This window comes from Ambystoma mexicanum, chromosome 9, assembly GCF_040938575.1.
Source record: "Ambystoma mexicanum isolate Mex_15411 chromosome 9, UKY_AmexF1_1, whole genome shotgun sequence".
NCBI classification, from domain to species: domain Eukaryota; kingdom Metazoa; phylum Chordata; class Amphibia; order Caudata; family Ambystomatidae; genus Ambystoma; species Ambystoma mexicanum.
In genome coordinates this window covers 91,842,266-91,868,982 of record NC_090931.1, presented here as the reverse complement: position 1 = coordinate 91,868,982, position 26,717 = coordinate 91,842,266, and the positions used below count along the sequence as shown (strand labels likewise).

The 26,717-nt window shown below is 50.1% G+C and overlaps 1 protein-coding gene across 1 annotated transcript in view; it reads right to left on the bottom strand.

Annotated features, from left to right (window-relative positions):
• Positions 1 to 1,215: 1,215 nt before the first annotated feature.
• The window catches only part of LOC138489586 (nicotinamide N-methyltransferase-like), a 44,180-nt gene continuing 18,678 nt past the window's right edge, over positions 1,216 to 26,717 (bottom strand). Inside the window, exon 3 of the mRNA XM_069617294.1 lies at positions 1,216 to 2,601. Coding sequence (XP_069473395.1) covers positions 2,166 to 2,601 — 436 coding nt within the window. The 3' untranslated portion in view covers positions 1,216 to 2,165. The remainder of the gene's footprint in view (positions 2,602 to 26,717) is intronic.

The window sequence follows — 26,717 nt, the reverse complement described above, 5'->3', positions numbered from 1 at the left end:
CTCGAAGTACTAGGACTGCAATGAGCCCTTCTCAGGCCATTCACATACCCACTTACGAGCATTGGTCAAGCATGTCATGAAAGAAAAACATGGCACTGAAAGAAAGAACAGTTTCACTTACATTCACCATTTAAATTGTATTCATAGATGTTTTGTTTAAAATAACATTTTCCTGGCATCTCTGGCAGCATGTTCAGTAATGTGGTAAACTCTGAGGCAGTACAAGAAAGACAAGCAAAGACGGATCAGACATACACCGCAACACACTCTTCACATTTTCATTGTGCATAACATAGTCCTGCTTTGCACCTCTGGCATCAAGCACATATTACAGAAACATTGATTTTTAAATCCAGGCTGGGAAGAAGAGTGCCCAAGCTCAGCGCACCCACCTCTGGATCATGAAATGCTGTGCAGGATTGGTTCAATACAGATGTCAGCCTGACCCAGCCTTTCATCCTCCTCAGGTCCATCAATGTAGTACCATGAGCGAGTAATAATAGACGCTTTGGTTATTGCAGCACTTAAAAGCGATCCACCTGGAGCACTATACAGATCATCAGAGTTGTGTTATAAGCTGTGATCGAGCGCCCTAAGAAGTGAAGCTTTGATTGGCCATCACTGCAAGAAGTGAAGCTTTGGTTGGCTCGGGAATCAGAAGACCTTCCACCTGCAAAAACCCTTGAAGTAGTTGATTTATACCGATTACCGTGATCACAAAGTGAAGATGTAGACATGCAATGGTCTTTTCATGCTTGCTTAAGTTATGCAACTGTGCACTACTAATCCAATGTGTAGGCATTTCCCCCAGGAGTCAATTCTTCAGCGAGTCCGGTATATGCTTTTTTTGGTGAATTAGTTGCAATTTGCACATTCCTAAGTCACTACAGTTTCCTGCAGTACTTAACCATAGAAGGAACTTGGGGAAAGGGGGCGCTAGTATTTTTGGAAACTCTGTTTTAGTAACTCTTTAACATGGTTATGCGTTATTTTTAAGTATGTGTGCACATGCCCCTCTGTTCAGATAACCTCCCCATTTTGGTGTTTAAAAACAACACCAACAAGGACGATCACAGGAAACAGATAATTTCCGACTGACCAGTCACCCTTATACTGCACTAGAGCTGCACTGGACTATGGTTTGCATCGACAATTCCAGTAGACCAACTTCAGTGCTTGCCTGCCCCAAGGCGATTAACACTCACAACACAAGGATGAATTACCCAAACATTTTTATTTTTAATTTGACAACATTGCTTGGCTATCTTGCTCTATACATTTAGCAAAAAGACTATTTTGCTTATTGAAATGTAAAATGAAAAAATATATATTTGGGACCCCTTTTATCAACTCCCTTCACCAACATGCATTCCTAAATACCTATTTTGAAATCTTTCATTAGTATGTTAAAAAAAGAAAAGTATGGAAGTGATGGTAAAAAGAAAAACAATGGGCCTCATTACAAGTTTGGTGGTATTTCGGTGGTAAAACAGCTGAATTACCGCTAAATGGATTTACTGTTACTGCCACTTGGCCCCGAGGATTTGCAGCAGGATTGCAAGTGGTGGTAGGCATGGGTATTTTGTTGGCATTTACTCCACGGATTTAACAATTTTTGCTGGTAAGGTGGCAGATATACCTGCATCTCACTGCCCAACTTGTAGTACAACGGTGCGGTAATGCAGCACTAATGCAGTGGTAACAGAGTCACCAATGCTTTACCACCATTTGTTCACGCACTGCCATACTTGTAATGAAGTCCAATGTATCTGTTAAAAAGTCTTCCTTAAAAGTCACAACTTTAATCAGAAAATGATGACTACTCGACAGATCTGCTGTATTGTGTAACAACCCTGGTTTAAGCTAGATGTGTCCAGATGGAAATAGTTGTGAGCATCTATGAGTTATTCACCCGAAGTTCTTAGCACAGTCTTAAGACTGATTTGTATCTGATTCTTCTGTGTGTGTAGTAACAGCGGTCAAGCGTCATGTGAATTCACATTCTATGGGGTCCTCATTGGGTCAAAGGGTGCATGCTGTTACTTCCACAACCCCCAAATCTTAGGGGAAATGATGCTGAATAGATATAAGTAATTTCAAGCTGACAAATAATTTGGGGAATCTCTTGTATTGGTGTGCTCCATTAAGAAGCCAGCCTGACACACCTATGCTGTGCCTTTCTTGCTTGCCACAACACATACAAAACCTTTGTGATCTGTATAGGTAGTGTTGGTTAAATCAGCTCTAGGAATTGTGTTAAACACCTGTATGTCACAGCCTACATTATCAAGGGTCTCCCTCAAAAGCTGTTCATTATAAGAGAAGCAAGGGAAGTGATGTTGGCCAATTGTGAAATATGTCATGCCCATGGCCCCCAAAATGACCAAATTCCCACCATCCTTTAATTGGGCAACACACTTCTTCAGGTTATCGACAAAGCTCTCCCCATCCCTCGAGGAAGATGCCAAAAAGAAATAAAGGATCAGGCAATCTGCAGCTGGCAAAACCACTGGGTCAAAAGGGTTGCTCTGGCTGAAGTCAAATGTCAGACACTGCTTGACAGATTCGCGAAGTCTTCTTTCCTTCTCTGCCCATTTTTCCCTGTCAAAAGAAGCAAAACAAGCCTTACTGTACAAGAATGTCATGAAGCGTACACTACACTTATATGTACTTCTGTGTATGTTTCATAAAAGGTTGGACGGGGCATTGCAACTAAGGGTTCTCACTGAGTCTTTGCAACATATTCCAATACAAAATGGCCGCTCTACACCTGTGTGTCTTCTGCAAGGCAATCAAGAGTGAGCTGTTCCATAGAGAGGCACACTTCCCACAGATTGCTTCATGCATGCGTCTGAATGTCAGTATGTATTGTCATTACATGCTACAGGATAGGGAGCAATGAAAACACATTTAGTCAAGTACTGGCAGGTATTAAGCAGCGATCCATGATATGCACCTGGTGATGTGAAATGGACCATGAAGATGGTGGCCACTTAGTGGAAGATGTGAATGTTGGGGTCATTTTACCCATCATGTTAGTAGCACAACAAAGACATCTTATGCTAACACTTCCCTGTTGAATGTTCTTTAAATACAGTGACGTGTACTTTAGGGAAGTGTATGGAGGGCTGCTTTTACGTTAATCCTTCTGGAACATGGGTGGAACACTATATGGGCGCCAGAATCTCTGCCAGCATGAGCATTCCATGCCGGTGGCTATGTGGGCACATTTGCTACATGGAGAAGCTGGGAGAAGTGCAATCAGTCTTTATCCTTTGTTCACCAGAACTGCGGACCAGCACCTACATCACATGGCTTGTAGTTTACTGGTTGGAGCCATGTAACAGACTGCCCTCCCATCTGCCAGCCTCAAAACAAACCCAGTATCTTCGCATGAAGGTAGTGAACGAGGAGACCTGTGGGGTGCAAATTTAATTACCGCCAGTCGCGCTCCACGAAGGCGCGCAGAGACAGACACAGCATGCACTCTAGTAAAGGTGGCACCATTGAGGCACAGCAATAGTACCTTTCAATGTCGTTCTATAAACAGGGAAATAAGCTGCCATGTCACTTAGTTTAGATGATTAAAATAGGGTTAAGAGCATTACATTATAGCATATAATATGCAAAACATGATGGCTAGAAAGGTGCCATAGCAACCCTTGGGCACTGTGCACCCCAAACTTTCACCCTGATTCGCACAGCTATTCTAGCCTTAACTCCTGCATTCACAGCCACTGGGGGCCCACAACCCTAACTTAATGGTCGTGAGCAAAGCAAGGGCCATTAAAGTAGGCTTAGGGCACCTGTCTCTCCGTGGTGGCAATGCTATAATCTCCCATGGCTTGGGGGCGGGGGTTGGGTTGTGCACCCCGACACAGATAATCAGCCAGCGTGGCCTGGGACACAGCTTCCCTGCACTGCTCTGTGTCCTTGGCAACGGAAGTAGCTGAGGGGACGCCACGCACAGAGAACACAAGGGGCGCTTGCGCAGCAGAGGCCGGCTCACGTGCCGTGGAGAAGTGGGCGGTGCTCGGGTGGAGGAAGCAGAGCCCGCCTCCACCTTCAGCCCACAAGAGCAGGAGGAGCTTCTGACAGGTGTGGGAAGGATGGTGAGGCGGGGCGTGGGGGACAAAGGACTCTGTGGGGAAACCAGGTCACGGACACCAATGAAATTCGGGTTTGGCACAGCAGGATATGACAAGGATTCCAAGCAAATACCTGACAAGAAAGAAAGGAATATCTTTGGTATTCTGCTCCCTGATTTACGGAGCCAATCCAAACATTGTGTAGAGAGTGATCATTCATGTGTTGTATGTACAAAGCCATGAGGCTATTAAGTATATTAAAATAAACGTAAACTGAAACTGATAATTCAATATAGAATTCTCGCCTTTTGGGTAGAGTACTGAAGTTGAGGAAGTAGCATTAGAAGAAAGTAGAGTTGCCTTTCCATTCATAGCTTGTCATGCATACACTTAAATCTCCTTGTTTCTAAACATTGCCACCCCCCTGCGTTTATGGAAAAGGCCTATGTCAACCTAAAAGGGGCATAGACTTCAGCGATGCTCTCTGCACATTTGAATGTCATGGACTACTTAATTGAAGATTTGGCTAACTCCCTTTCTTCACATTCCATTAAGTAGAGCTGGTTCCCTGTCCTTCTAGCTCCTGCCCTGGCATCTGATGAAACCAGTGATGGATTTAAGTGCCAGTGTAAGAGACTTGGCTTAGGGCTTCATTCAGAGTTTTTACAGTGCAGGAAATAAGTGGCAGTAATTCCGGCACTGCCACTTTTTTGAGCAGTAACAGAATTACCTCTTTTTTTTCTCGCACCACAAAATTTCAGACCACATCCAAGTGTGGTGGAGTGGGAAAATAGTGGTGGTAACAGCTTTACTTCCACTTTTTCCTCTCCACCAAATACCAAGTTTGAGCTTGAAGTGGAGAATTTACCTCGAGAAAAATGCTGGAGGTAACTCCTTAATGCCGCAAAATCAGCAGAATTACTGCCGGTGGAACTACTGCTCATGGTACTTCCAACAAAACCCACACAGTGTCCTATGGACACCAGCAATTGGGGATTTACTCTTCCAACCGCCACTTGTAGCCCTGTGGTAAACCCATGGGACCAAGTGGCAGTAATGGCAGTTCCACTTGGCGGTAATTCACCTGTAATTCCACCAAACTAGCGCTATATTCGGAATGAGGGCCTACAAGTCTTGGAGGAATTACCACCGGCCGACATATCAGAGAGGCCAAGGATAAGCCTTGTGAGGAAAGGGGTCACTGAAGGTGTTGTCTTTAAGTTTGAGTGCACCTTATATTCTTGAGTTTAAATCAAGAACAGGTGAAGAGTGGCTTCATTCTTCTTCTCGATTCCAAGGTCACTTTGTGTCATATCCCAAGCAGCTAAAGAAGAACACAATCTCTTTCTATCCATTGCCATAATTGTCCCCCTAGATCCTCCAAAGCCTGCTTTTGGGAAGCTTTCTTTAAACAAAAAAGAAATATAACAGTCATAGGGCCTCGTTACGACTTTGGAGGTAGGGCATGGCTACCCCGAAACTTGGGTCCGGGTTCCTTCAATGGGGAACTACCGGGCCATTCCGACCTAAGAGGGCCCCGGTATTTCCCCATTCAAGGAACCCGGACCCGGTACATCCCCATTCCCATTTGAACCCTAATAGGGCTCAACGGGAATGGGGAACATGCTAACAACGGGCCCGTTAATGACGGGCCCGTTGTTAGCATGCTGGCCCCCTCGCGGGACCCGATAAGGACATCTGGTAAAACCAGGCGTCCTGAGCGGGTCCCGCGAGTGGACCTCGTAATGAGGCGGTATGGGGTTAATGGCGCCGGCAGCTCTACCAGCGCCGTTAACCTCATACCGCCAGGGTCATAATGAGGCCCACAGTGTTTTAAGTGTTTTTCTTCAGCAACTCAGAGGACTGAATTTGCTCCCTGGATCCCCGGAGGCCCTACTTAAGTCAAAGTGGAACACCTCTGTGGGGCATTCAGAGGGCCTCATTAAACCTGATATTTAGATCCTGCAATATTTATCAGGGCTTCACAGTCCCCTAAGTGCATAATTATATATTTAGGAGCACGTCATGGATACTGTTAATAGAGCAAACTTCTGGGCCTTGGGAAAAGGAGGGAGGCGACTAGAATAGTGTTAGTGAGGAACAATACCAACAGCCCTTATGCTCCCATGGGCTCTTCTGGGCAGGGCCATGGTAATAGTCCCTCTTCTCAGTCACTGGCATACTCCTAAGCATGCTCCATCTGTCCTTTTGTACCAATCCCTAAACAATCATTATTTTAGCTTTCATGAATAAGTCAGGCTGAGCTTGAATGTGGCATTTCATCCGAAGATTCAGGGTACAACGTCCTTCCTCTTGAAACTAGATATTCCACTGCTCCCCCACTTTGTTACAGGCATCTAGTCTGTATTCCTCATGTTCTATAACATCATCACTTGGGAATGCAGTTACAGGATCATGAGTTCACACTAATTTGTAGGATGTGGAAAGAGGCAACCAGTCTCTATAAGTGCTAAAATACCTGCTGATACCTAATGGCTCCCTTCCCTAATTGAACATGTAATGCATCATGTTGCATTGTTATACTGTGTGAACAAAGGCATGCTACATGTAAACACGTGCTTACATGTAGAATTATCAACAATGACACATAAACCAATACCAAGAAAACAATATAGCATTTCTCTGTGGTAGGAAAGTTGTTTAAATGTGCATGTGATGTCACCAATGGCATCGTAACCAAATAAGCATTGGATGATGTTATGTTTTTCCTCATTAATTATTAGATGTACTAACCTGTCTTTGTTGTTGCAATGCCTTTAACAATAAGTACAGTTAATAAGGAGTTATTCGTGCTTAGTTTTACTGTTTAAAATGACAACACATTTTGTTTGTATCTTAGGCTTTTTTTGATCTTGGAACAACTTTTCCAATCTTGTTATAATACAGCCTCCAACTATATACATTTTAGCCGACAGTTTTTGTACTGCAACACTGTATCAATGCAAACAACTACCAACTGTTATAACCCATCATGATTTAATGTTAACATTTTAGAATTGGCTAATTATACACAATTGGCATAAACATAATCTTAAAATGCAAATTCCTCACACTGAACAAGAAATCACACAAAGAGAAGGGTAAGCGATAACACAGACATCACACATATTCAATCTGCAGGAGAAGGACAGACAAAGAAAGAGGCCACCACAACGGGCAGTGGGTTGGAGCCTCACCTGCCAAAAACATGTATTTGTATGTACTTATTTGTTAAGCACTTTTGCCAAAGCGCTATTACAAAGCAATACACTAGTACAAAAATACATTATGCATATGAAATAAAGAAAACAAAAGAATCACAAGGATGTAGAAAGAGAAAGGAAATGGCCTATAAGTAGGGTGTGGAAAATTGCAGTAGTGGAAGCAGAACGGTCATGCAGTGAAAGAGTTTTTCAATGTTTAGGGGTCAACAAAGACAAAGCTCGGAAACAGGATTGGACACAGGGCAGCCGAGGTACAGATTGAAGACATTAAGAGGCAGAACACAGGGAATGAGATGGAATATGGAAGGAAAGAAGCAAATATAAAAGATGGGCAGGACCATGTGAGCATTCATAAGCAATATATAAGAAATGAAATTAGATCCAAAAGCGGGTTGTGAGCCAGCAGAGCCAAGTAAAACAGGCTAAGATAGAGGAACAGGGAGGAAGATGAAAAGGCTGACAAATAGAAGCCTTTGAAATAGATTCAAGAGGAATTAGGGCATAAGCCAGAGCCCTACCAAGAGTGCAGAACAGTAACCCAATACAGAAAAAAAAGAGAAGAAATCAACATTTTTGTAGCATGTGTTAATATGCAAATGCAACACCCTAAATGTAAAGGGAAATACAGGCTGTGAGAATACTAACAGCGTGAGGGTTTCTGCCATTTAACCCCTTAACTGCCATGGTCCCCTTCCCCCCCAGTGCCAAGGCCTTTTTTGGTGATTTCAGTAAGTCACCATTCAATGCCTTGTAACTTTTTTGTTACATGAGATATCTCTGTCAAATATGGCTCCTTTTTTCCCACATGTAGGCGGTCGTAACTCCACCAAGGAATCCTAGTTTGCTGAAGGGGGGGTGAGAGAAAATAACCAAAAAGCGGGAAAATGTTGGTTTTTTTGAGAAAATGCCAACACAATGATGTACAAAGAAGCCTGTGTTTTTTTGCTTGTAAGTGCTAGAAACAAATGGTTTGCTGTGCTGAATTCCCCATGTTCCAGGCTTCAAGGAACAGGTTGAGTGGAAACCAAAAAAACATATTTTAATATGGTTACCAATCGTTTTTTGAGAGATGGGCAATTTTGGCCTTTTTTTCCAATAGGACATGCGTGGACGGAATGGAAGAGAAGGGTAGGAAAGCTGAAAGGGAAGACAGAAATGCATACATTTCTGAAAAGTAGACAAAATTCCAAGGTAAGGAAGGGGCGATTTGCACAGGTCAGGCAACAACTATGTATGGAAAAATTACATAGTTTGGGGAAAAATCAGGAAAATGACAGAAAAAAAGGTATGTGGTGGACATGGTTGGCCCGGTAAGGCAATGGCTTCTGTGAATTTTGAGAAAAACAATGCTCCGCTACATTTCCCCGACTCTTCCAGTTAGGAAATCACAAATTTTTTGTAATGTTTCATAGGAGTTTTATGCTTACGGCCTAAACAGACATACTTAGCATGTGTGGTGAGAAAGGGCAAGCATACATTTTTTGAAAGAGCTCAGCAGATCTTATGAAGGGTAGGTGACTTGTGCAGGTTACAAAAGTGTATAGTGCCTAAAGCAGCGACTAAATGTAGGTCACATTTGGGAACTGAAAGGGTTGTGTGACAAATGGCAGCAGCAAATGGGTTGAAACGTTATGAAAACCACACAAACACCACAAATGTCATACCTTCCCGCGTTCCCATAGGTGTCCCGATGAAAACAGTACCTCGCATGTGTGGGTGCACCTACCTGGGTGCAAAGGAAAAAGACTAATATACTGGTAACCCCAAGTCTTTCGGCACAGCAGATTTTCAGGAATTTTGCTCTTGTGGACAACCTACAGGGTTGTCACCAAGGAAAACAGGGAACCACATGCATTTCCCAAAAGATGACACCGTGGGAATCCACAGCGGTCTGACCTGCGTGAATTGGCCCAGAATCTATTACCCACAACCCCTGGCAAAATCTGAAATGTCACTCCGCTCACCCACCAAAACATGCTGCCAACAACACATGGCCTACCTTCCCGCGTACCCAAAGGCGTCCCGACGAAAACGGTACCTCACATATATGAGTGCACCTACCAGAGCACAAAGGAAAAAGGCAACATCTGTATGCCCATCTGCCCCAAGGGGGTTGCAAAACGTACTGCCCGAGGCTTGGGGGGACTGTGCAAATATTTCTGGTGACCTTTCCCCCCACCACAAATGGATGGGGGGCATCTCATGTAGCCCTCCCTGGGGGCAGATGCCCCATCCTAGGGGCAGAAATGTGCCCACAGGGAGGGCTACATGAGGTGCCCCCACATCCGCTTGGGGTAGGGGGAGAGGGCCACTCCCCTTTCATAACAAAACTATTCCTCTTGGTCTATTGGCCCCAACTCCTCCCAATAAAACAAAACGTTTATTATTTTCTTTGTTTGGGCCCCTTCCCTAGGGGCAGATGGGCACCCATCTGCCCCCAGGGGACCCTAACCTGCAGCCCCATGCTTTCAGGGGCTTTCTGGTGGCCCTCGCCCCCACCCCAAATGGATGAGGGACACCTCATGAAGCCCTCCCTGGGGGCAGATTTCTCCCCCCACTAAGGTGGGGGGAGAGGGCCACCCCCTTTCATAAATATAAATACACCCCCCACCCCCACATGTATTTATTATTTGTTTTAAAATAATCTTTTTTCCCCCTCCCTAGGGGGCGATAAGGGCCCATCTGCCTCCAGTGGGGGGCAGAACATGTTGCCCCATCCTTTGGGGGCTGGGGGGAAGAGGGCCGCTTACATTGTAAGCAGCTCCTTCTCCCCCCCACTTTACGCATAGATCCCTGGTGGTCTAGTGGGCATTGCTGGGCGAGGATCAAGCGATCCGCTCCCAGCAATTCTTCAAAAAAGCTGTTGTTGGAAAGGTGAGAGTCTCCCCTTTCCAACAACACCTCCCTCGATCTGAATGGCACAATAGTGCCACAGATCGAAGTTTGGAAAGGTGGAGACTCACCATTCATTTTCACAGCGGCAGCCATTTCGGCTGCCGCAGTGAAAATGACTTTCAGTTTCACGTCAGCGTGCGTTACGCACGCTGATGTGAAACTGAAGGAAAACCAACCGCCGGGCGGTGACGGGGGACCTCCCCCTCACATAGCCCAGGGGTTGGATTTAAGTTTTGTGCGGTCCCTGCTTTGCAGGGATTGCACAAAACAGAGCGCCAGAAAGGACAAACTATCTTGTCCTTGGCACTGTGAACGCAGTGTCAAGGACAAGATACCTCATCCTTGACACTAAAGAGGTTAATGCAGGTATTGTTGTCATGTTGTTCTAGTATCTTAGCCATTTTGATTAGGCCTTGTTTCTGCCACATCAAAGAGAACATTTTAAGTTGCAGAGTACGTGGCTGGATAGCAAGGCAGTGCAAATATTAATCATGTAAGTTACTTTTTGAAAGATGAGGTTCCTGTTATCCTTTTTCATCAAGCTTTTCTGTGGGAATCTGAGCACATGGAATAGTAACGATTTATGTCTTTAGAATGAATCCGACGGAAATACAATAGTTGCAAAAGACGTGTCCGGATGTGAACTAGGCCCCGGGTTCAGGCACTACCAAAATACTGAATCAGGCTTTGGATCTACTGACCTTTAGTGAAGGTTTAGGCTGTCTTGTTCGTGTTGGAGTGGATTGGTATCACAAAAAATACAAGAAATTACCTCGAAATTGGGGCCTCTGTTACATGTTTTTCTATGAAGATCTCCCTTTCCCAAGGGAGATAAATGTCCTGCAAACTAACAGTTTCTGTCCTTGGCCTAGCTAGAAGCATGAGTAAAAGAGACAGCAACATGTATCAATGTGGTAGTGGCAAAGATGTGTTTCACAGTGGGGACGCTGCAAGGTCTTGGAATGGTCTGGGGTGCAGAGATGTCTGGTGTCATGTGAAAATGTTAGTCTATCTACCATTGTTGCCGCAACCTGCTGATTTCACTTTTTATTAATTGCCCTATCAGAATATGGAATTGCAATTACTAAATTTCAGGAATATTTTGTAATTTTGTGTTTTTGTCTATAAATATTGTAGCCTGATGAAGGCAGTTTCGAGAGTCCTTCACCTTTTGGTCATTTGAGAATGACTGACCTCCGGGACGATAATTGCGTGCATTAAAGAGCTGTCTATCTGCAATTTGTGCTTTTCGTTAATGTTTCTGGACTTATTGGAGTAGAACACATGAAGCGTTAATAAGGGGCCCATTTTGAAAAGTTGTATAAAGCAAAGCGAGAAGATTTAGCCAGAATTAATTTGAATATGAGAAGAAAAGGAGAGTGAGAGGGGTCAAAAGTGACCTCAAGATTCCTAGCTGATAAAGAAAAGGGAAGAAAAGAAAGTGCGAAGAAAGTCAGATTAGGTAGCAAGAGGTAGAGGGAGAGGAAGAAGGAAAAAAGAAAGCTCTGTTTTAGATGGGTTAAGATGTAGTGGGTGCCATAGCATCCAGCAATGAAGAGCAGAAAGACAGGAAGAAAGGGAAGAATGTAGGGAGTCAGACAATGACAAAAAGGAGATGAAATCTGAGTATCATCCGTGTTGAGGTGCCAAGCAGTGTCATGTTCCAGAGTGGCAGCCAAAACTAGGTTGAATGTAGCTCTACGAAATAGAGCCACAGCTTATTCTATCAAGTTGACCCCCTGTCAAAGCTAATCTTCTTCCTAGAGGGACCACCCTCAGAAGGGCAGGCAGCTATGTCTTCACATGTGGTCATCTCTTGCAAGATTATTGCTCATTGGGCACAGGTCACAGCTCTCAGAACCCCTCATATAGAGTGATTTGCCTGTTCCTCTATAGCATATATAAAGTTCCAATGTGACCAATCCATTGCTGACATTTAGGGGCTGATTCATGGAACAAACGTGCGCCGAAAATCCATGTGCAAGCAGGCGCAAGGGAGCGTGCGATTCAAGGAAGACGCTGCGCGTGTTTCCCGCTGTCCGTGCGCCAAATCCAGCCATGGCGCACGCAGGCATACACGGCGTGCGCTACGCGCACAGCAAAAGCACACATATCGCGGCGCACACAACCAAAGTGGGCGGAACAGTGGGCGTAACACGCGGAATGGGGAACAACGCGTGAAAAAGTAGGCGGAATTGGGGAAGTACTGCAGGGAACTACACGGATCGCCCACACGCACGCGAACAACCCGTATTCATGGATACGAATACGGGAAACACGCGCATGGCAAAAGACGCGCACAGGCGTCAACGCGTCCGCCACACGAAGGCAGGCGGAAGCATCCCCGCGCACAGTACAAAAGTGCGCGCAAACAACAAACACGTTTATACAGCTACGATGAATGCCCGATTTGTCGCAGCACTGATCGTGGGACACCGCAGAAGGAGGAGAATAGCCAGGGAACGCATTTTCGCAACACGGACAAGCCTTTTTGGGATGCCTGACGACCAGGTCTATGGCAGGTATAGGTTTCCACCCCATATCATCCTAGACCTGGTCAGGAAGTGGGAAGATGACCTAACATCCCCCACCCTTTGCTCCCAAGCATTGAGCCCCTTGGAGAAGCTGCTCAATGTCCTGCATTTTTTGGCCACTGGTTCATTTCAGCGGACTACTGCCATAGTGGGGGGGTCTCACAGGCCACGCAGTCACGCTGCCTACACCAGGTACTGGCAATCATGACAGCGCACCCCTCAGTCCGCAGGCACATATACATGCCCAGAACACCCGCAGAAAGGCAGGCTGTTGTCCTGGATTTTTTCAGGGTGGCACACTTCCCCAAAGTGCTCGGTGCCATAGATTGCACCCATGTGGCCCTACGTCCACCTAGGGCCACTGAGCACATCTACCGAAACCGCAAGCACTGGCATTCCATCAATGTACAGGTGGTATGCCATGCAAAGGGAATCATCACCTCTGTCTATGCAAACTACCCTGGCTCCACCCATGACAGTTTCATATACAGAATGTCCGCCCTGAGCCGGGCCCTGGAAGCTGGGCAGCATGGCGACACATGGCTCCTAGGTGAGTACAAATGCCCTTGCACATGCATGCAAGTCACACACAGACAAATACCCAAACCCTAATAATCTCAACTATTATCACCTCCCCAGGGGACAGTGCCTACCCTCTGAGCAACCACATGATGACGCCAATCCGGAACCCCACCACACCACCCCAGGTAAGATACAACGCCGCCCATATTGCAACCAGGGCCATAGTGGAGCGCACATTCGGAGTGCTCAAGTCACGTTTCCGCTCCCTTGACCGCTCTGGCGGGCAACTACTCTATGCACCACCAGTAGTGTGCAGGATCATTGTGGCAGCATGTGTCCTGCACAATGTTGCAACACGGCAGGGCGTCCCGGTGGACATGGTGGTGCCCCCACATCCCCAACCACAGGCACAGGCGCTGCCCATGGGAGGGGACAGGGCACGTGGCGAGGAAGCCCGGACCCAGCTTGTGGCCACATTTTTCACCTAAACTCCCACCCCTGCGGAGTGCACACAGGCCTGGCACACACCAGGTGACAATCGATGATGACAAAGAGACAGTCAACTGTCACAACCCTACCACCCTGAGAGAGTTGCCATGGAAGTGCCACATCGTCTGCATCCCTAGCTACTTAAACACAAGCTATCCCGTGTGACCAAAAGGCACACATATGACATATGACATGATATGACCTATACACAAGTATTTCAAGGTGCGATGAGGCAGGGAGGGGGGAACAAGGGAAGACAGACAACGGTACTACTAGGCCAGGTGTCATTTAGATTGTGCAAGTGCAGGGGTAGGGGGAAGGGAAAAGTGCAAGGGGAAGGGGAGGGGGGGAGTGCAGTACAGTGGAAGTAGACCAAAAAACAAATACATAGGTCGGCTGGTGGCAACTGCAAAGGTAAGTGCAGACAAGTGCTGGGAAGGGTGGGCTGTAGGGATAGAGAGACAGTACCGCAGTGCAGGGGTTGCCAGGGAGGCAGTGCAAGTGGAGAGTGGCTGGGCCAGGGACCGAGGACGGTGAGAGTGGTCCAGTTGCAGCCCCAGTGCAGTTCCAGTGAAGAATTCAGCAAGGGAGAGGCAGAGAGAAAGCAGAAGCAAAGAGGAAGGTCTTGAGGTGCTTCCTGAACCGGAGATGGTTCCCCTCAAGTTCAAGTGAGGCAGGAAGGCTGTTCCAGAGGAAGGGCTCTGCCGCGGAGAGAGATCTACCCCCAGCTAGTTGCTCTGAGAAGCGGATGACCATGACATGCAAGGTGTGCATCACACACACCTGCACAACAGGCCATGGCCATCACTGTTATGTCACTCATACCCTCCCAAACCACAACATGACATGGCAAGCAATACCCATACACCAACAAAGCAACAATAAGGTACACATTGCCATGTCCAAAATGTACAGTGGCATCAGACAATGATGCCTAACCAGGAATCAGATGAAATGACAGACCAACAACCTCCCACCCAAAATAAGTCATTTCCAAATGCATTACAAGAGTTGTACACGTAACATAACAATGAATGCCTGTTTACATGCACATTGTGCATTGCAAAATCAACACTGCAGCTTCTGTGTGCTGTGTCCTACTCCTGCAACACACTGCTCAGCGCACAGCACAGTGAACAGCCATTGTGTGTGATGCACACCCTGAGCATCACATCTAAGCGACAGACCACATCAAAAAGCAAATTAGGCATGTACAGGATCCATAATTGGTCACAGAACATGTGCTGTAGGGACACAGTGGCCACCAGAAGGCAAACAGTGTACACGTGGATATGCAAGGGTGGGAGTACATGTAGTGCATCAGAGTGCAAGTGTGTGGGTCTGCAAGGACATGCACTCAACATATGCATGTGCACTCAAGTGACCATCAGTGTTCTCTACACATCACATGTGAACATTCACCATGTGTACACCCCAGCATGTCAAACCACAACTATCCCCTCGCACCTGAAAGCTAAACACAACACATGAACAGGCATTGATCAGCAGAACACAACATGTACATAGGATACCACCATTACAATGTCAGAGTTCCCATCACACTGCAGGGCAAGGCAACTATCAACAACAACCCCCCCTCCCTCACAAATGACCATGACCCACTGAACAACTGCACCTGGGTCATGGAGCCTTCAACCCTCAATTCCACCTGGCCACAAGATCACCTTTACCCTTCGTCACCATCTCCCACCTTGTGTGTAAAAAGATGCCTGCACCCTCAGAATCCACACTCATTTCCAAAATCACAAGGAATAAAAACAAACCCGAACACCCTCCAGTAGATGACTTGACGTAGCAGTACCTCACAAAGGCCAAGTACTACCACAATGATGCAACAACCAAGGTAGCACAGTAACACAATGTCACAACAGGATGTGAACCATGTGTGGTACATAACATAGGATGATACATCATGAACGGATGTGTATTGTCACAGGTCCCGTGTACAGACGCGGGAGTGTCACGAAACAACCACCCCCACCGTGTCCCGGGTGCCTGCAAGGTCAAACTCACACAGGCCCCTGAGACCCTGGTGGGGAAGGAGGTTCAGGGATATGCAGTCGGGACAGGTGTTGGCACACTGGATAACTGGAATGAGTGGCAGGAGAGGGGAGGAGGAATGACACATGAAATGCACGAAAATGTACTACCTGCATGAACACATACACAATCCAAACAAACTTGCACATCATTGTCATGGCCTTCTGTAGTCCAGGCTTAGGAGTGGTACAAACCAACCACCCCCTCTAGGGTTTTGGCGCCTGCAATTTCGGGGCTTACACAGGCACCCGCAACCCCAGCGGGGAAAGAGGGTTAGGGAACGTTGCTTGGATAGGTACGGGAAGCAGGAACACCGGGTAGAGGATACAGGGTTCAAAATTGCATAGGATTCTGGGTGATTAGGGGGAAAAAAACATACCAAATTGAATCACACATACATCCATGCATTAGTGCACCCCCCAGCAAGCCTATGCAGAGCAGTTTGAAAGAAAAACAACAAGACACTTAGCTCTGGTTTTGAGTGCTGGCCTCCTGCCTGCGCACTCTCAGGTCCGGTTACAGGAGCACTGCAATGCTGCAAAGAGAGCCACAGTCCACAACCTGTACGTGCCAATTACACAAAAACACACCACCAAACATGCCCCATAGCAACAAACTACTCTACAAACAGACAATCTGGTGTAGATGCTTCGTACCCATATATAACAGTACCCCTGTGACGGGTCATACACAGTCAATGCAGTAAGTCAGCCGCCGGTGGGTGCATGGCAAATGGAACACCAATGTGTCACAAGTCACACAACATGCAAAGTTCCCTGGGTAAGCAGACAGACTCATATAGCAAGCCATGACTTCAGAGCAAGTTGCGTACCACCATGACCGAAACAAAGTTGGCAGTGCATTTATCATAAAGTACATGGAAATGAAATGCACTGCACCCGAGTATGTCCCTTGCTGTATGTCCCTGTGAGCTGCCCCTTTCCATGTCTCGGAAGGCTACATGGTTGATACAAGTGCCTCAATGGACCTTGGTGTAGCGGAGGGCATGTGCCACTGCCCCTGCAGGTGTCCCAGACAACCCTACAATCAACAGCCATCAGTCCACCAACACATCTGAGCTGCATTGTGTGCTTCAAAACCAATATTCGTCCAAGCTCACCCTCAGTGCTGTGACTAAGCCTGCATGTGCAACTCGCCTGGTGCAAGCTTTGCTGTGTAGTGGCCCCCCTGTGCTGCTCACCTTGCCTGGAGTTCCTTGGAACACGTCAGCAGTTCTAGGATGTAGGTCTGCAATCCCTGTGCCTCTGCTTGTGCACACATGTGCATGTGGGCACCAACAAACGTGTCCAGAATTCCGTCGTCCAATGGGCCATGTCTGCTGGCTAAGGTGCTCTGGAGGCTCATCCCCCTGCAGAAAGGGCATGAAACACATGATTAATGCTTCAAAGTCATCTGTGTGTGTCTCTTCAGGCATCTCATTACTTGACCATGTCAGAGCGTCACAGCATAAATCACACCATCAGTCCGTCTTTCACATCCAAAGTGTGTAACACTATCTACAGCATGAATTGCAACAAGCATGTGTACAGTAAATATAAGAAACATACTACACAATGCATAGCAATGAATGTACACATTAATCATGAAACACACCATCTAGCAAAAGCTGAACAGTGGACAATAACACCAAAATCATCCCCACTAGGTGTGTAAACACAAGTCACACAGCACCAGACATGCCACAGATATGACAGTCCAAGGCCCATGTGTAAAATTTTGTAACACCGAACCATCCTTGCGAGCCCATGGATAAGGGAGGCAGGAGTGGCATATGTGAGTCAAGGACCCCAAGCAGCAAACACATACACAAGACAAGCCTGAAGGGCCCAGCTGGAACAGACAGTGGATGCCTTCAAAAGCCACAAAGCACCACACCGTCACATGAAAGCACAATAGACGGGCAATTTTAAACTATAGTAACTATTAACTAATTACACTAACTATGGAAAACCTACATTACCTAATTAAACTAACTATCAAACAGAAACTTAACTAACTAAACTAAAAGAAAAATCAAAAATGGCCACATACGACCCGGGGGGGAGGGGAGGCACCCAGGAGGGGGGAGGTACAGGGTGCTGCTCAACATCCACATGCGTTGATGCTGAGCCAAAAAAAAAACCTCCATGGGCTCAATGCCTGCACAGCCCGACCTATGTGGGAGATAGATGGTCGTCCGAGTCTTGCTCATCCTGTAAAGGAGGACATGGCACAGTAGTCTGGCCACGCCTAGCCACAGCTTGCCCCTCATCGGCAGCAAGTCTGCCGGGCAGGTGAGCCTGGTTCTGTGTGGCGATGTGACGTAGGAATGCATGCAGAACCTCACGTGATACACGTGCTTACTCTTGCAAGGTAGCACGTGTAACACGGAGTTCCTCCTGCAAGGCCTGGCTGGACAACCGCTGCACCTCCCAGCAAGCCTGTAGCTCAGCCGAGATGGTACTCTCAAGCTGTGAAAACCTCTCCTCTGCCTGCTGCCTCTGGGACATCATGAGGACACCCAGAGTGGATCTGAGGGAAGCATACTCCTCCCTCAGGGCATCCATGTGCGCCTCTGTGTGAGCAGCAATTGCTTGACACAGAGACGACATTTCCGCCTGGTGTGCCCTGTCTGAGGCCGCCATGCCCAGCCTGAGCGAGCGGGCCGTGGACCTTGCTGCCTGCTGCTGGAGAAGCACCTGCCTAGCAGGGGGGAGCACAGATCGGGCCACACGCTCCATGCTCTCAGCGATGTTCTCCATTGCTGTCCCCTGCCGTTCTGAATTGGCAGTCATGTCTTGCTCCCACTCAGTATACTGCGGTTGCGCGCGGCGACCGCATTGCCGGGCTTGACCCCTGCAGGACCCAAGGACCGGGGCTCCTCGCTGTGTTGGCACCGCCCGCGGCTGCACGACTACATGCCCCCGTCGACGTGATGTCCCAGGCACATCAGTGACTGGTGTGGAGGGTGACCCTGCGTCACGATCCGCCACGGGCGGAGGAACCAAGACTGTCTGATCCCTCAGTGCAGGTGTCGCAGACAGAGGAGTGTCCACATCAGAATCACTCACCCCTGACACATGGACTTGATTCTCATCCAACTCAACATGGACGTCAGAGTCGTCATCAAGGCTGGACTCATAGGCAGCCAGAGACAAGATGGACTGTAGCACTTGGGGGGTTTCGTGGCCCACCACCCCACGACCCCTACTAGTGCCGGGTTGATGTAGCGGTACCAACCCTGTGTCTGGCATGACAACACCACCCTCCGCCTCCATTGCGTCATCACCTGAAAAATAGAGAGAAAAAAGGTAACTACACATGTCAGAAGCACACAACACACACACACACACACACACCGACAGCAAACGCATCAGGCAGACATGTGACACACAACATATAACCTGCCATGCATGCTGGGTCAACTATGAATTGCTTCTGTGATCAGACCTGTTGAAAGGTGGCAGTTTCCATGGAAGTGGGTCTATGCAGTGCAGAAAATGTGTACGCCACTCACTACCTACATGTACAAGGACTCCATGGTGTGTGCCAGGAAATGTGAAGGCAGTGCAATGTCAAATTCAGACATCACGTGCATTGTGCATTCAATGTGTACCATATCTAGAAGCCAAGCACCCCTCCACCCCAGTACCAAAGCAGGGATGCCTAGCATGGTATCAAAAGGCTGACCATACACCTGTGCATTGACAGGCAGTGTTGACTGGCATCAACAGCTGAATGTGATTCAAGTGACAACACTGCAAATGATGCAGGGACAGTAAGCAGGACACATGATGAAAATTCTGGATTCCGCCCATGTGTGAAGAAGACACAACAACAGTTGGACAGAGTCATTGGCCATTGAACAGGCTGAGGCCTGTGAGCCACACAGATTGTCAGACCCTAAACATGTGTGCAACGCAGGACTGAGCCATAGTTGACATGGGAAGGCTGATGAGATGGCAGGCAATGTATGTAACCAAGGACTTGTATTACAGTGATCATCCAGTCAAGGACACATAGGGGCTTGCGTGCAATGCACATGGAGCATGAATGGGCACTCATGTCTCTGTGGGAGATCTGACCTATGCACAGTACAAGTGAGATACCCTGCATCAAGTACTAAGGCTGTACCACATGGCATATGTTTGGCAGATTCTACGCTGGAAGTTAGCATCTACACAGGACGCATGAACAAGAAAGTACACATTGGCAAGATTGAAGAACATCAGTGCAAAGGTGGAACTGGGGTGCAGAGTGGCGGAGGAGCGGCAAGGGAGCATGCCTACATGGAGTCCCCGCATGCAGGCAGAGGAGACATGCATGACGGAAGCATTGCATTACTTACACATCAGAACCATGTACACGTCACATGTAGCGGCAATCATGCACAACACATCCCACAAGTGAAACACACACGTCCTCAACAAACACGCATCAACACTCACTGTACTGGGCATCAAAGTCCAGTATCTCTCCCACTCCTTCGACCAATTCAGGTGGTATGAACTCCGCAACGAGTGCCTCATGCGGAGTGAGCTCTTCCTCCTCTGGTGCAGGCCCACCAACAGTCACCAGAGTCAAGTTGTAATTAGAGGCACGCTTTGCCTTAGTGCTGCGTTTGATGTCATTCCAACGCTTTTTGCACTCTTCCGCCGTGCGCACCTCATGGCCGAATGAACTGACATGTTCCGCAACATGCTTCCAGTGGGTGTCACGCTGGGCAGCCGTAGTCTGACTATTGGCACCCACTAGCATGTCACGGCTGTGGCCGCGCACGTAGTCCACGAGGAAGTCCAGGTCCTGCTTACAGAAAGGCTTCTTCCTCGATGTGCAGGAGGTCGTGGCTGTGTGTGGGGTCCCAGCCTGTGCTGCAGGTGCAACCTTCCTCCTCTTGGACTGTGGCGCAGACCCTGGCTGGCTAATGCCGCCCTGACCAGTATGGCCAGTGGGTTTGGTGGATTGAGCCAAGGGAGTGGCAGGTGGAGGGATGACCAAGGGCCTGACTTGTGTCAGTGGCAGCTGGGTGCCAACTAATGGACCATGCGCAGCAACATCAGCTGTGGCAGGGTCATTGACCGCAACAGTCCTGGTTGGCAGACTCACAACCGGGGTGCTGCTGGGTGCATCTGCCCCTGCACTTGCCAACACCCGGCTGTTCGGGGCAGCAGATGACATGACTGCCCCAGGGACACGTGTCTTGGTCTGAGCAGCCCGGCCTGCCCCTATGGTTTCCCCCCTGGCCTGTTGGAGATCTACCAAAGGCTCTTCAAGTGCCAACGCAGCCTGCGCTGGCAGACCCCGAGCCTGGGTGGCGGTGTCCACAGCTGCACCTGCAACTACCACTACCCTTGGGCCCGTGGCAGTCGATGGAACGGACTGCCGGGTCACACGGGCGCCAGTGCCAGATGCAGAAGCTGCATCCCCCGGAACCACAGGGGGTGGTGGCATGACTGCACCAACACATGGCACAACATTGTGCTCAAGTGGCGCACCCCTGCCTCTTCCCCCTCTGTGGCCGCCCTGGACACCCTGGAGTCCCCCTACTCCCTGGTCACCACGGCCACGTCCCTGACCACGCCCGCCACGAGGAGGATGCCCAGCTGAGGCGCCCCTCACCTTTGGTGCCCTCCCAACCATGGCACAGATGTAGTGGTGCTGGCACAGATGGAGTGGTGCCAATGGGAGGTGTACACCTCAATTGACCTGGGCAATTGGGGTGAAGGGGGTGGGAAGCAAGATGTTAACAGCCCCCCTGCACCTGCAGGGCTGTATATGACCCCGGTGATGTGGTGACGGGTCACGCAATGCTCAGGCACCCCAAAACTGCAGAAAAACCGTGCATGCAACCCTGCAGCCTACGTGTGTGGATTCAACCTCCCGCAGTACGCGGTGGCACCCAGTAACACGAATAACGCATACGCGTGGGACACGCAGGCTACTATGACATCAAAAATGGGTGCGATACACAGGGGCACCCGCAGTGGGAAAAAGAGCGTGTGCGACTCACCGTCTGACTAGCGCGATGCAGAAAAACACGCGTAGCCAATACCCCCGCCAAAAGAAGAGCTACGTCCTTGATAGCTGTGAAGTTGTGATGGCGCGCGAAACAACAGGAAGCAGCAACACACGTCGGTCTCCACGAAAGGCACATACAGCGAACTGCTGGGCCCGCTCACCTTTAACCCGTGCTGAGGGAAACGCACGCGCGCGTCACGTCACTTACGCGCATGGGCCCTTTCCTCGTATTACACGTGGACGTGCAGTTTTTCACGCGCGCTGAAATGCCCATGCACGCCTGTGCGCGTCATGTCACAGGGGCGCTTGCGCTTCAGGGGCCTTCTGTCCAATGAAATTGCGTATGCGTGCAGACGCGCTTACGCGCTAAGGGTCTTTCCTCGAATTACACGCTGACGTGCCGAATTTTCACGTGCCAAATCACTCCGTATCAAGCTGGCCACGCATAAGCACACGGAAGACCACGCTCCTGCCCAGAAGGCCGAACTACTGCCCCCCAAGCCCCGAGCACGCTCCCACCTGCCATCTGCTGCTGCCTGACTGCCTGCTGCCCACGTGCCCTGCCATTTGCTGCCTGCACATCAGCCAGGGGTGCTGTTGCTGTGACCACCCCTGCTGGAACCGAAGACTCCCTACTGGGATTCCATCGCTCCACAGCCCAGCCCCAGGACCCAGTTGCCCACCCACTCCTGCCTCTGGGGTTGTCATGTCGGGGCAAACACCATCTGAGACCACTGACAACCCCCGGCCAGAGAGGCAGAGGGGCACCAGCTTCAGTGCCACCGAAGTTGGTGTCCTGGTGGAGCAAGTCCTGGGGCAGTATGATGCCCTCTTCCGAAGTTCCCTCGCCGAAAAGGAAGGACGGACTCGGATCTGGACTGACATCGTGACTGCCATCAACGCGGAGGGGGTGGCAGTCCGCGACTTCCAACATGTCAAGAAGCGCTGGGAGGACTTCAGGTCCAGGACCCTGAACAAGGCCCGGTGCCTCTTGAAGGCAGCGGATGCCAAGGGGCACCGGGGCCACTTGTCGGAAGATCAGATGAGGGTCCTGGAACGCATATCCCCAGCGCTCCACGTCCAGGTCCTTGAGAGGCAGACCCGTCTGGAGTTGAGCGGTAAGTGTACATGCATCCTGATTGTGAGCTCTGCGTGTGGTGATGTTTCAGTAGTGTGCAGGTTGCACATCTGTTTGTATGGGGTCGAGTATGGGTGGGGGTGTACAGGGCTGTGGTGCTAACACATGCGAGGGCTGGAATGTGTGAGACATGGATGGTGCTTGTGTGTGTAGGCTTGCATGCCAAATGCAGTTGTGTGGGCACACATGTTTGGATGAATGTGTATGTAAGTAGACATGTCCGTGATGTCACGCATGTATGTTGTTTTCAGCTGCATGTATCAGCACTGTGTACATGTGCATTTGTGTGTATTTGACAAGGGTGCAACAGTGATGCAACATGGATGCATGTGACAGCCGGATGTGGAAGCCTGATAGGCAGATGTGACATGGATGCCCATCTGAACACTGCGACACTTGGCAGAGGTGTACACATGCATGCAAGTGTGGTGGTGTGTGTACATGTGTGGTGCACTTCCTGTGTTGCATGTGATGTCTGGCTCAGCTTTGCCTGCTCATGCTGTTGTATGGGTATGGATGGTGCTGGCAGTTGCGATATGGCTGTGGTATGGCTCATGTGTGGGAGTTGAAATGACATGTGTGTTGGGGATTGTGATGGCATGTCTGAGGTTTGCCAATGCCACTCATGTGCAACTGTCATGTGTGTATGTGCCCATTGTACAGTGCCCTGATGCCTGTGTTTTGTTTCTCCCTGTCTGCAGCGTCAACTGATGAAGAGGGCGGAGAAGGTGCTGTGGAGCACAGCGGCGGGGATCCCACCGACAGCCGGAGACGCAAGGCCCGGCTCCCCTCCCATGTTGTCATCTGGTCGGGGAGCGAGGAGTCCGGTGCCGCGTCCCAGGCCGCAGCTGCCAGGGGGAGGTCCAAGAGGCGGAGGTTGGAGTTGGACTCCTCGGCAGAAGAAGGGGCAGCTGGGACCCCACAGGGCCCAATGGGGGAAGATGGCACAGAGTCATCCAGGTTGGTGGGGGGTTTGGTGGAGGAGGAGCCCGTGCAAGCAACAGAGACGGGGTCTGGAGGTGGGGATCCCACTGGTGCTAGTGGTGCAGTGCAGGACCAGGGACAGGAGGCAGCAGAGGCCACCGCGGAGGTGCCTGTGTGCAATCCTGTCCCTGATCCTGTCCCTGCATCATCTTGCACCAGCAGGGATGCCTACCTCCAGACCCGTTTTCAGGCAGGGGATGAGCAAATGACAACTGGCCTTCCTCTGCCTGCGGACGTGGCTATCCGGGTCCGGGTTGAGCCTGTCCTGACTGGTGTGGCGTTGCGTCAATGGGCCATGCGAGGTGACCTGCAGTCTTTTCATGAGGAGACTGCACGTCATCTCGAATGGCTCGTTGACCATGTCAGCCTGCTGGGACAGGTCACCCAGGCCGGATTCCTCCATTTGATGGGGCTTGCTACGACCCCCTCCTCAACTGAACCCCTTACGCGCCAGTCGTCCTCCGTGCCATCTTCCCACCCATCAGTCACCTGGGTGCCCTGTGGAGCTGCCTCTGACGGTGCGGCCAGGCTGGTGGAGGAGGCATCCCTGCCACAGTCGGGAGTCGGACGTCCAGCAGGGGTGGCCACATCAATGACTGCACCCCAGCCAGCGGAGGATGTGCAGGCAGCAGGAGGCAGTGCACGGGCAGAGGCACAGCAGCAGCAGCAACGTGGTGGGAGCCATGAATGCTCGGGCCTTCAACATCGGAGGGGCAGGCATCGGCCGGAGGGCAGGAGGACCCAGGACAGAGAGGGTCTTCCGTGTGGCAGCAGTTGGGCCACGCCATATATGCAGAGCGGCAGCGGGCGGAAGAGGCACGGCTCACAATGGTCAGGGCGGAGAACTCCATGCGGAGGGCCCTGAGGAGGGCCGAGTGCCTCGAGGCAATCCGCAGGGGGTTGGAGGTGGACACGTCGACGGCCCTGCGGACCCTCGGGGCCATGGAGGAGGACCGCCTCCGGGATATAGAGCAGGAGTTCGATAATGCCCTGGCCCGGGACATCCAAAAGTGAGCCGTCAGACTAGCCCGCTGCCCTTGTACATAGTTATGTAGGTAGTGTTAGGTTTCCTTTTTTTAAAAAATTATTTTGGACCTTTTGGACATTGGCCACATTTTTGTATATAGTTTATTTTATTAGTTGGTGTAGTTAGATAGGTTTCATTTCTTTTGTTGGGATAATGGACCCTGGCTTGTTCGTCTGTACATAGTTCACTGTTGGATTTTATTTTTCTTTCCCAATTTACCCATGGAGCAATTGCTTTCAATTATTATTTCCCATTGGATTTTCCTTTGTGGACAGTGACTTTGGACACCATTACTTTGGATTATGATTTTTGGTTTTGCTTTTTTTCACGGACATGCTTCTTTTCATTTTTGTACATTCCCATTTCTGTTTCTTTATTTTTTATTCTATTTATGTTCCCTTTAATACATTTTTTTTATCGAACTTCAATGTGTAGTATCTCATTGGTTTCATGCATATCATGATATGGGTTTTGAGATTCACTGACACCCATTGGGTGTATGTGAGGGAAATGGGTTTGTTTCTAAACTTGCTATTGGTGTTCTGCCATGTAATTGCCAATTATGAGTGGGTGGATGCAATACTCGGGTGGGTGTTTTGCATTTGGAGGCTGACCATAGGGACCAGGGATCTAGATTGTGATGACATGTTGGCTGGGGAACATGGGTGGGGGCCTGCTGCCAGGTGCCCCACAGTGCTGGGGGTGGGGGTGGTGGGGAACATGAGTTGGACATGGGTGGTGGCCTGCTGGCAGGTGCCCCACAGTGCTGGGGGGTGGGGGTGGTGGGGAACATGAGTTGGACATGGGTGGGGGCCTGCTGGCAGGTGCCCCACAGTGCTGGGGATGGGGGTGGTGGGGAACATGAGTTGGACATGGGTGGGGGCCTGCTGGCAGGTGCCCCACAGTGCTGGGGGGTGGGGGTGGTGGGGAACATGCGTTAGACATGGGTGGGGGCCTGCTGGCAGGTGCCCCACAGTGCTGGGGGGTGGGGGTGGTGGGGAACATGAGTTGGACATGGGTGGGGGCCTGCTGGCAGGTGCCCCACAGTGCTGGGGGGTGGGGGTGGTGGGGAACATGAGTTGGACATGGGTGGGGGCCTGCTGGCAGGTGCCCCACAGTGCTGGGGGTGGGGGTGGTGGGGAACATGAGTTGGACATGGGTGGGGGCCTGCTGGCAGGTGCCCCACAGTGCTGGGGGGTGGGGGTGGTGGGGAACATGAGTTAGACATGGGTGGGGGCCTGCTGGCAGGTGCCCCACAGTGCTGGGGGGTGGGGGTGGTGGGAGACATGGGTGGGGGCCTGGTGGAGGGTGCCCCTGCACTGCCTGGGGATGGGGGTGGTGGGGAACATGAGTTGGACATGGGTGGGGGCCTGCAGGCAGGTGCCCCACAGTGCTGGGGGGTGGGGGTGGTGGGGAACATGAGTTGGACATGGGTGGGGGCCTGCTGGCAGGTGCCCCACAGTGCTGGGGGGTGGGGGTGGTGGGAGACATGGGTGGGGCCTGGTGGAGGGTGCCCCTGCACTGCTGGGGGATGGTGGTGGTGGGGAACATGAGTTGGACATGGGTGGGGGCCTGCTGGCAGGTGCCCCACAGTGCTGGGGGTGGGGGTGGTGGGGAACATGAGTTGGACATGGGTGGGGGCCTGCTGGCAGGTGCCCCACCGTGCTGGGGGGTGGGGGTGGTGGGAGACATGGGTGGGGGCCTGGTGGAGGGTGCCCCTGCACTGCTGGGAGATGG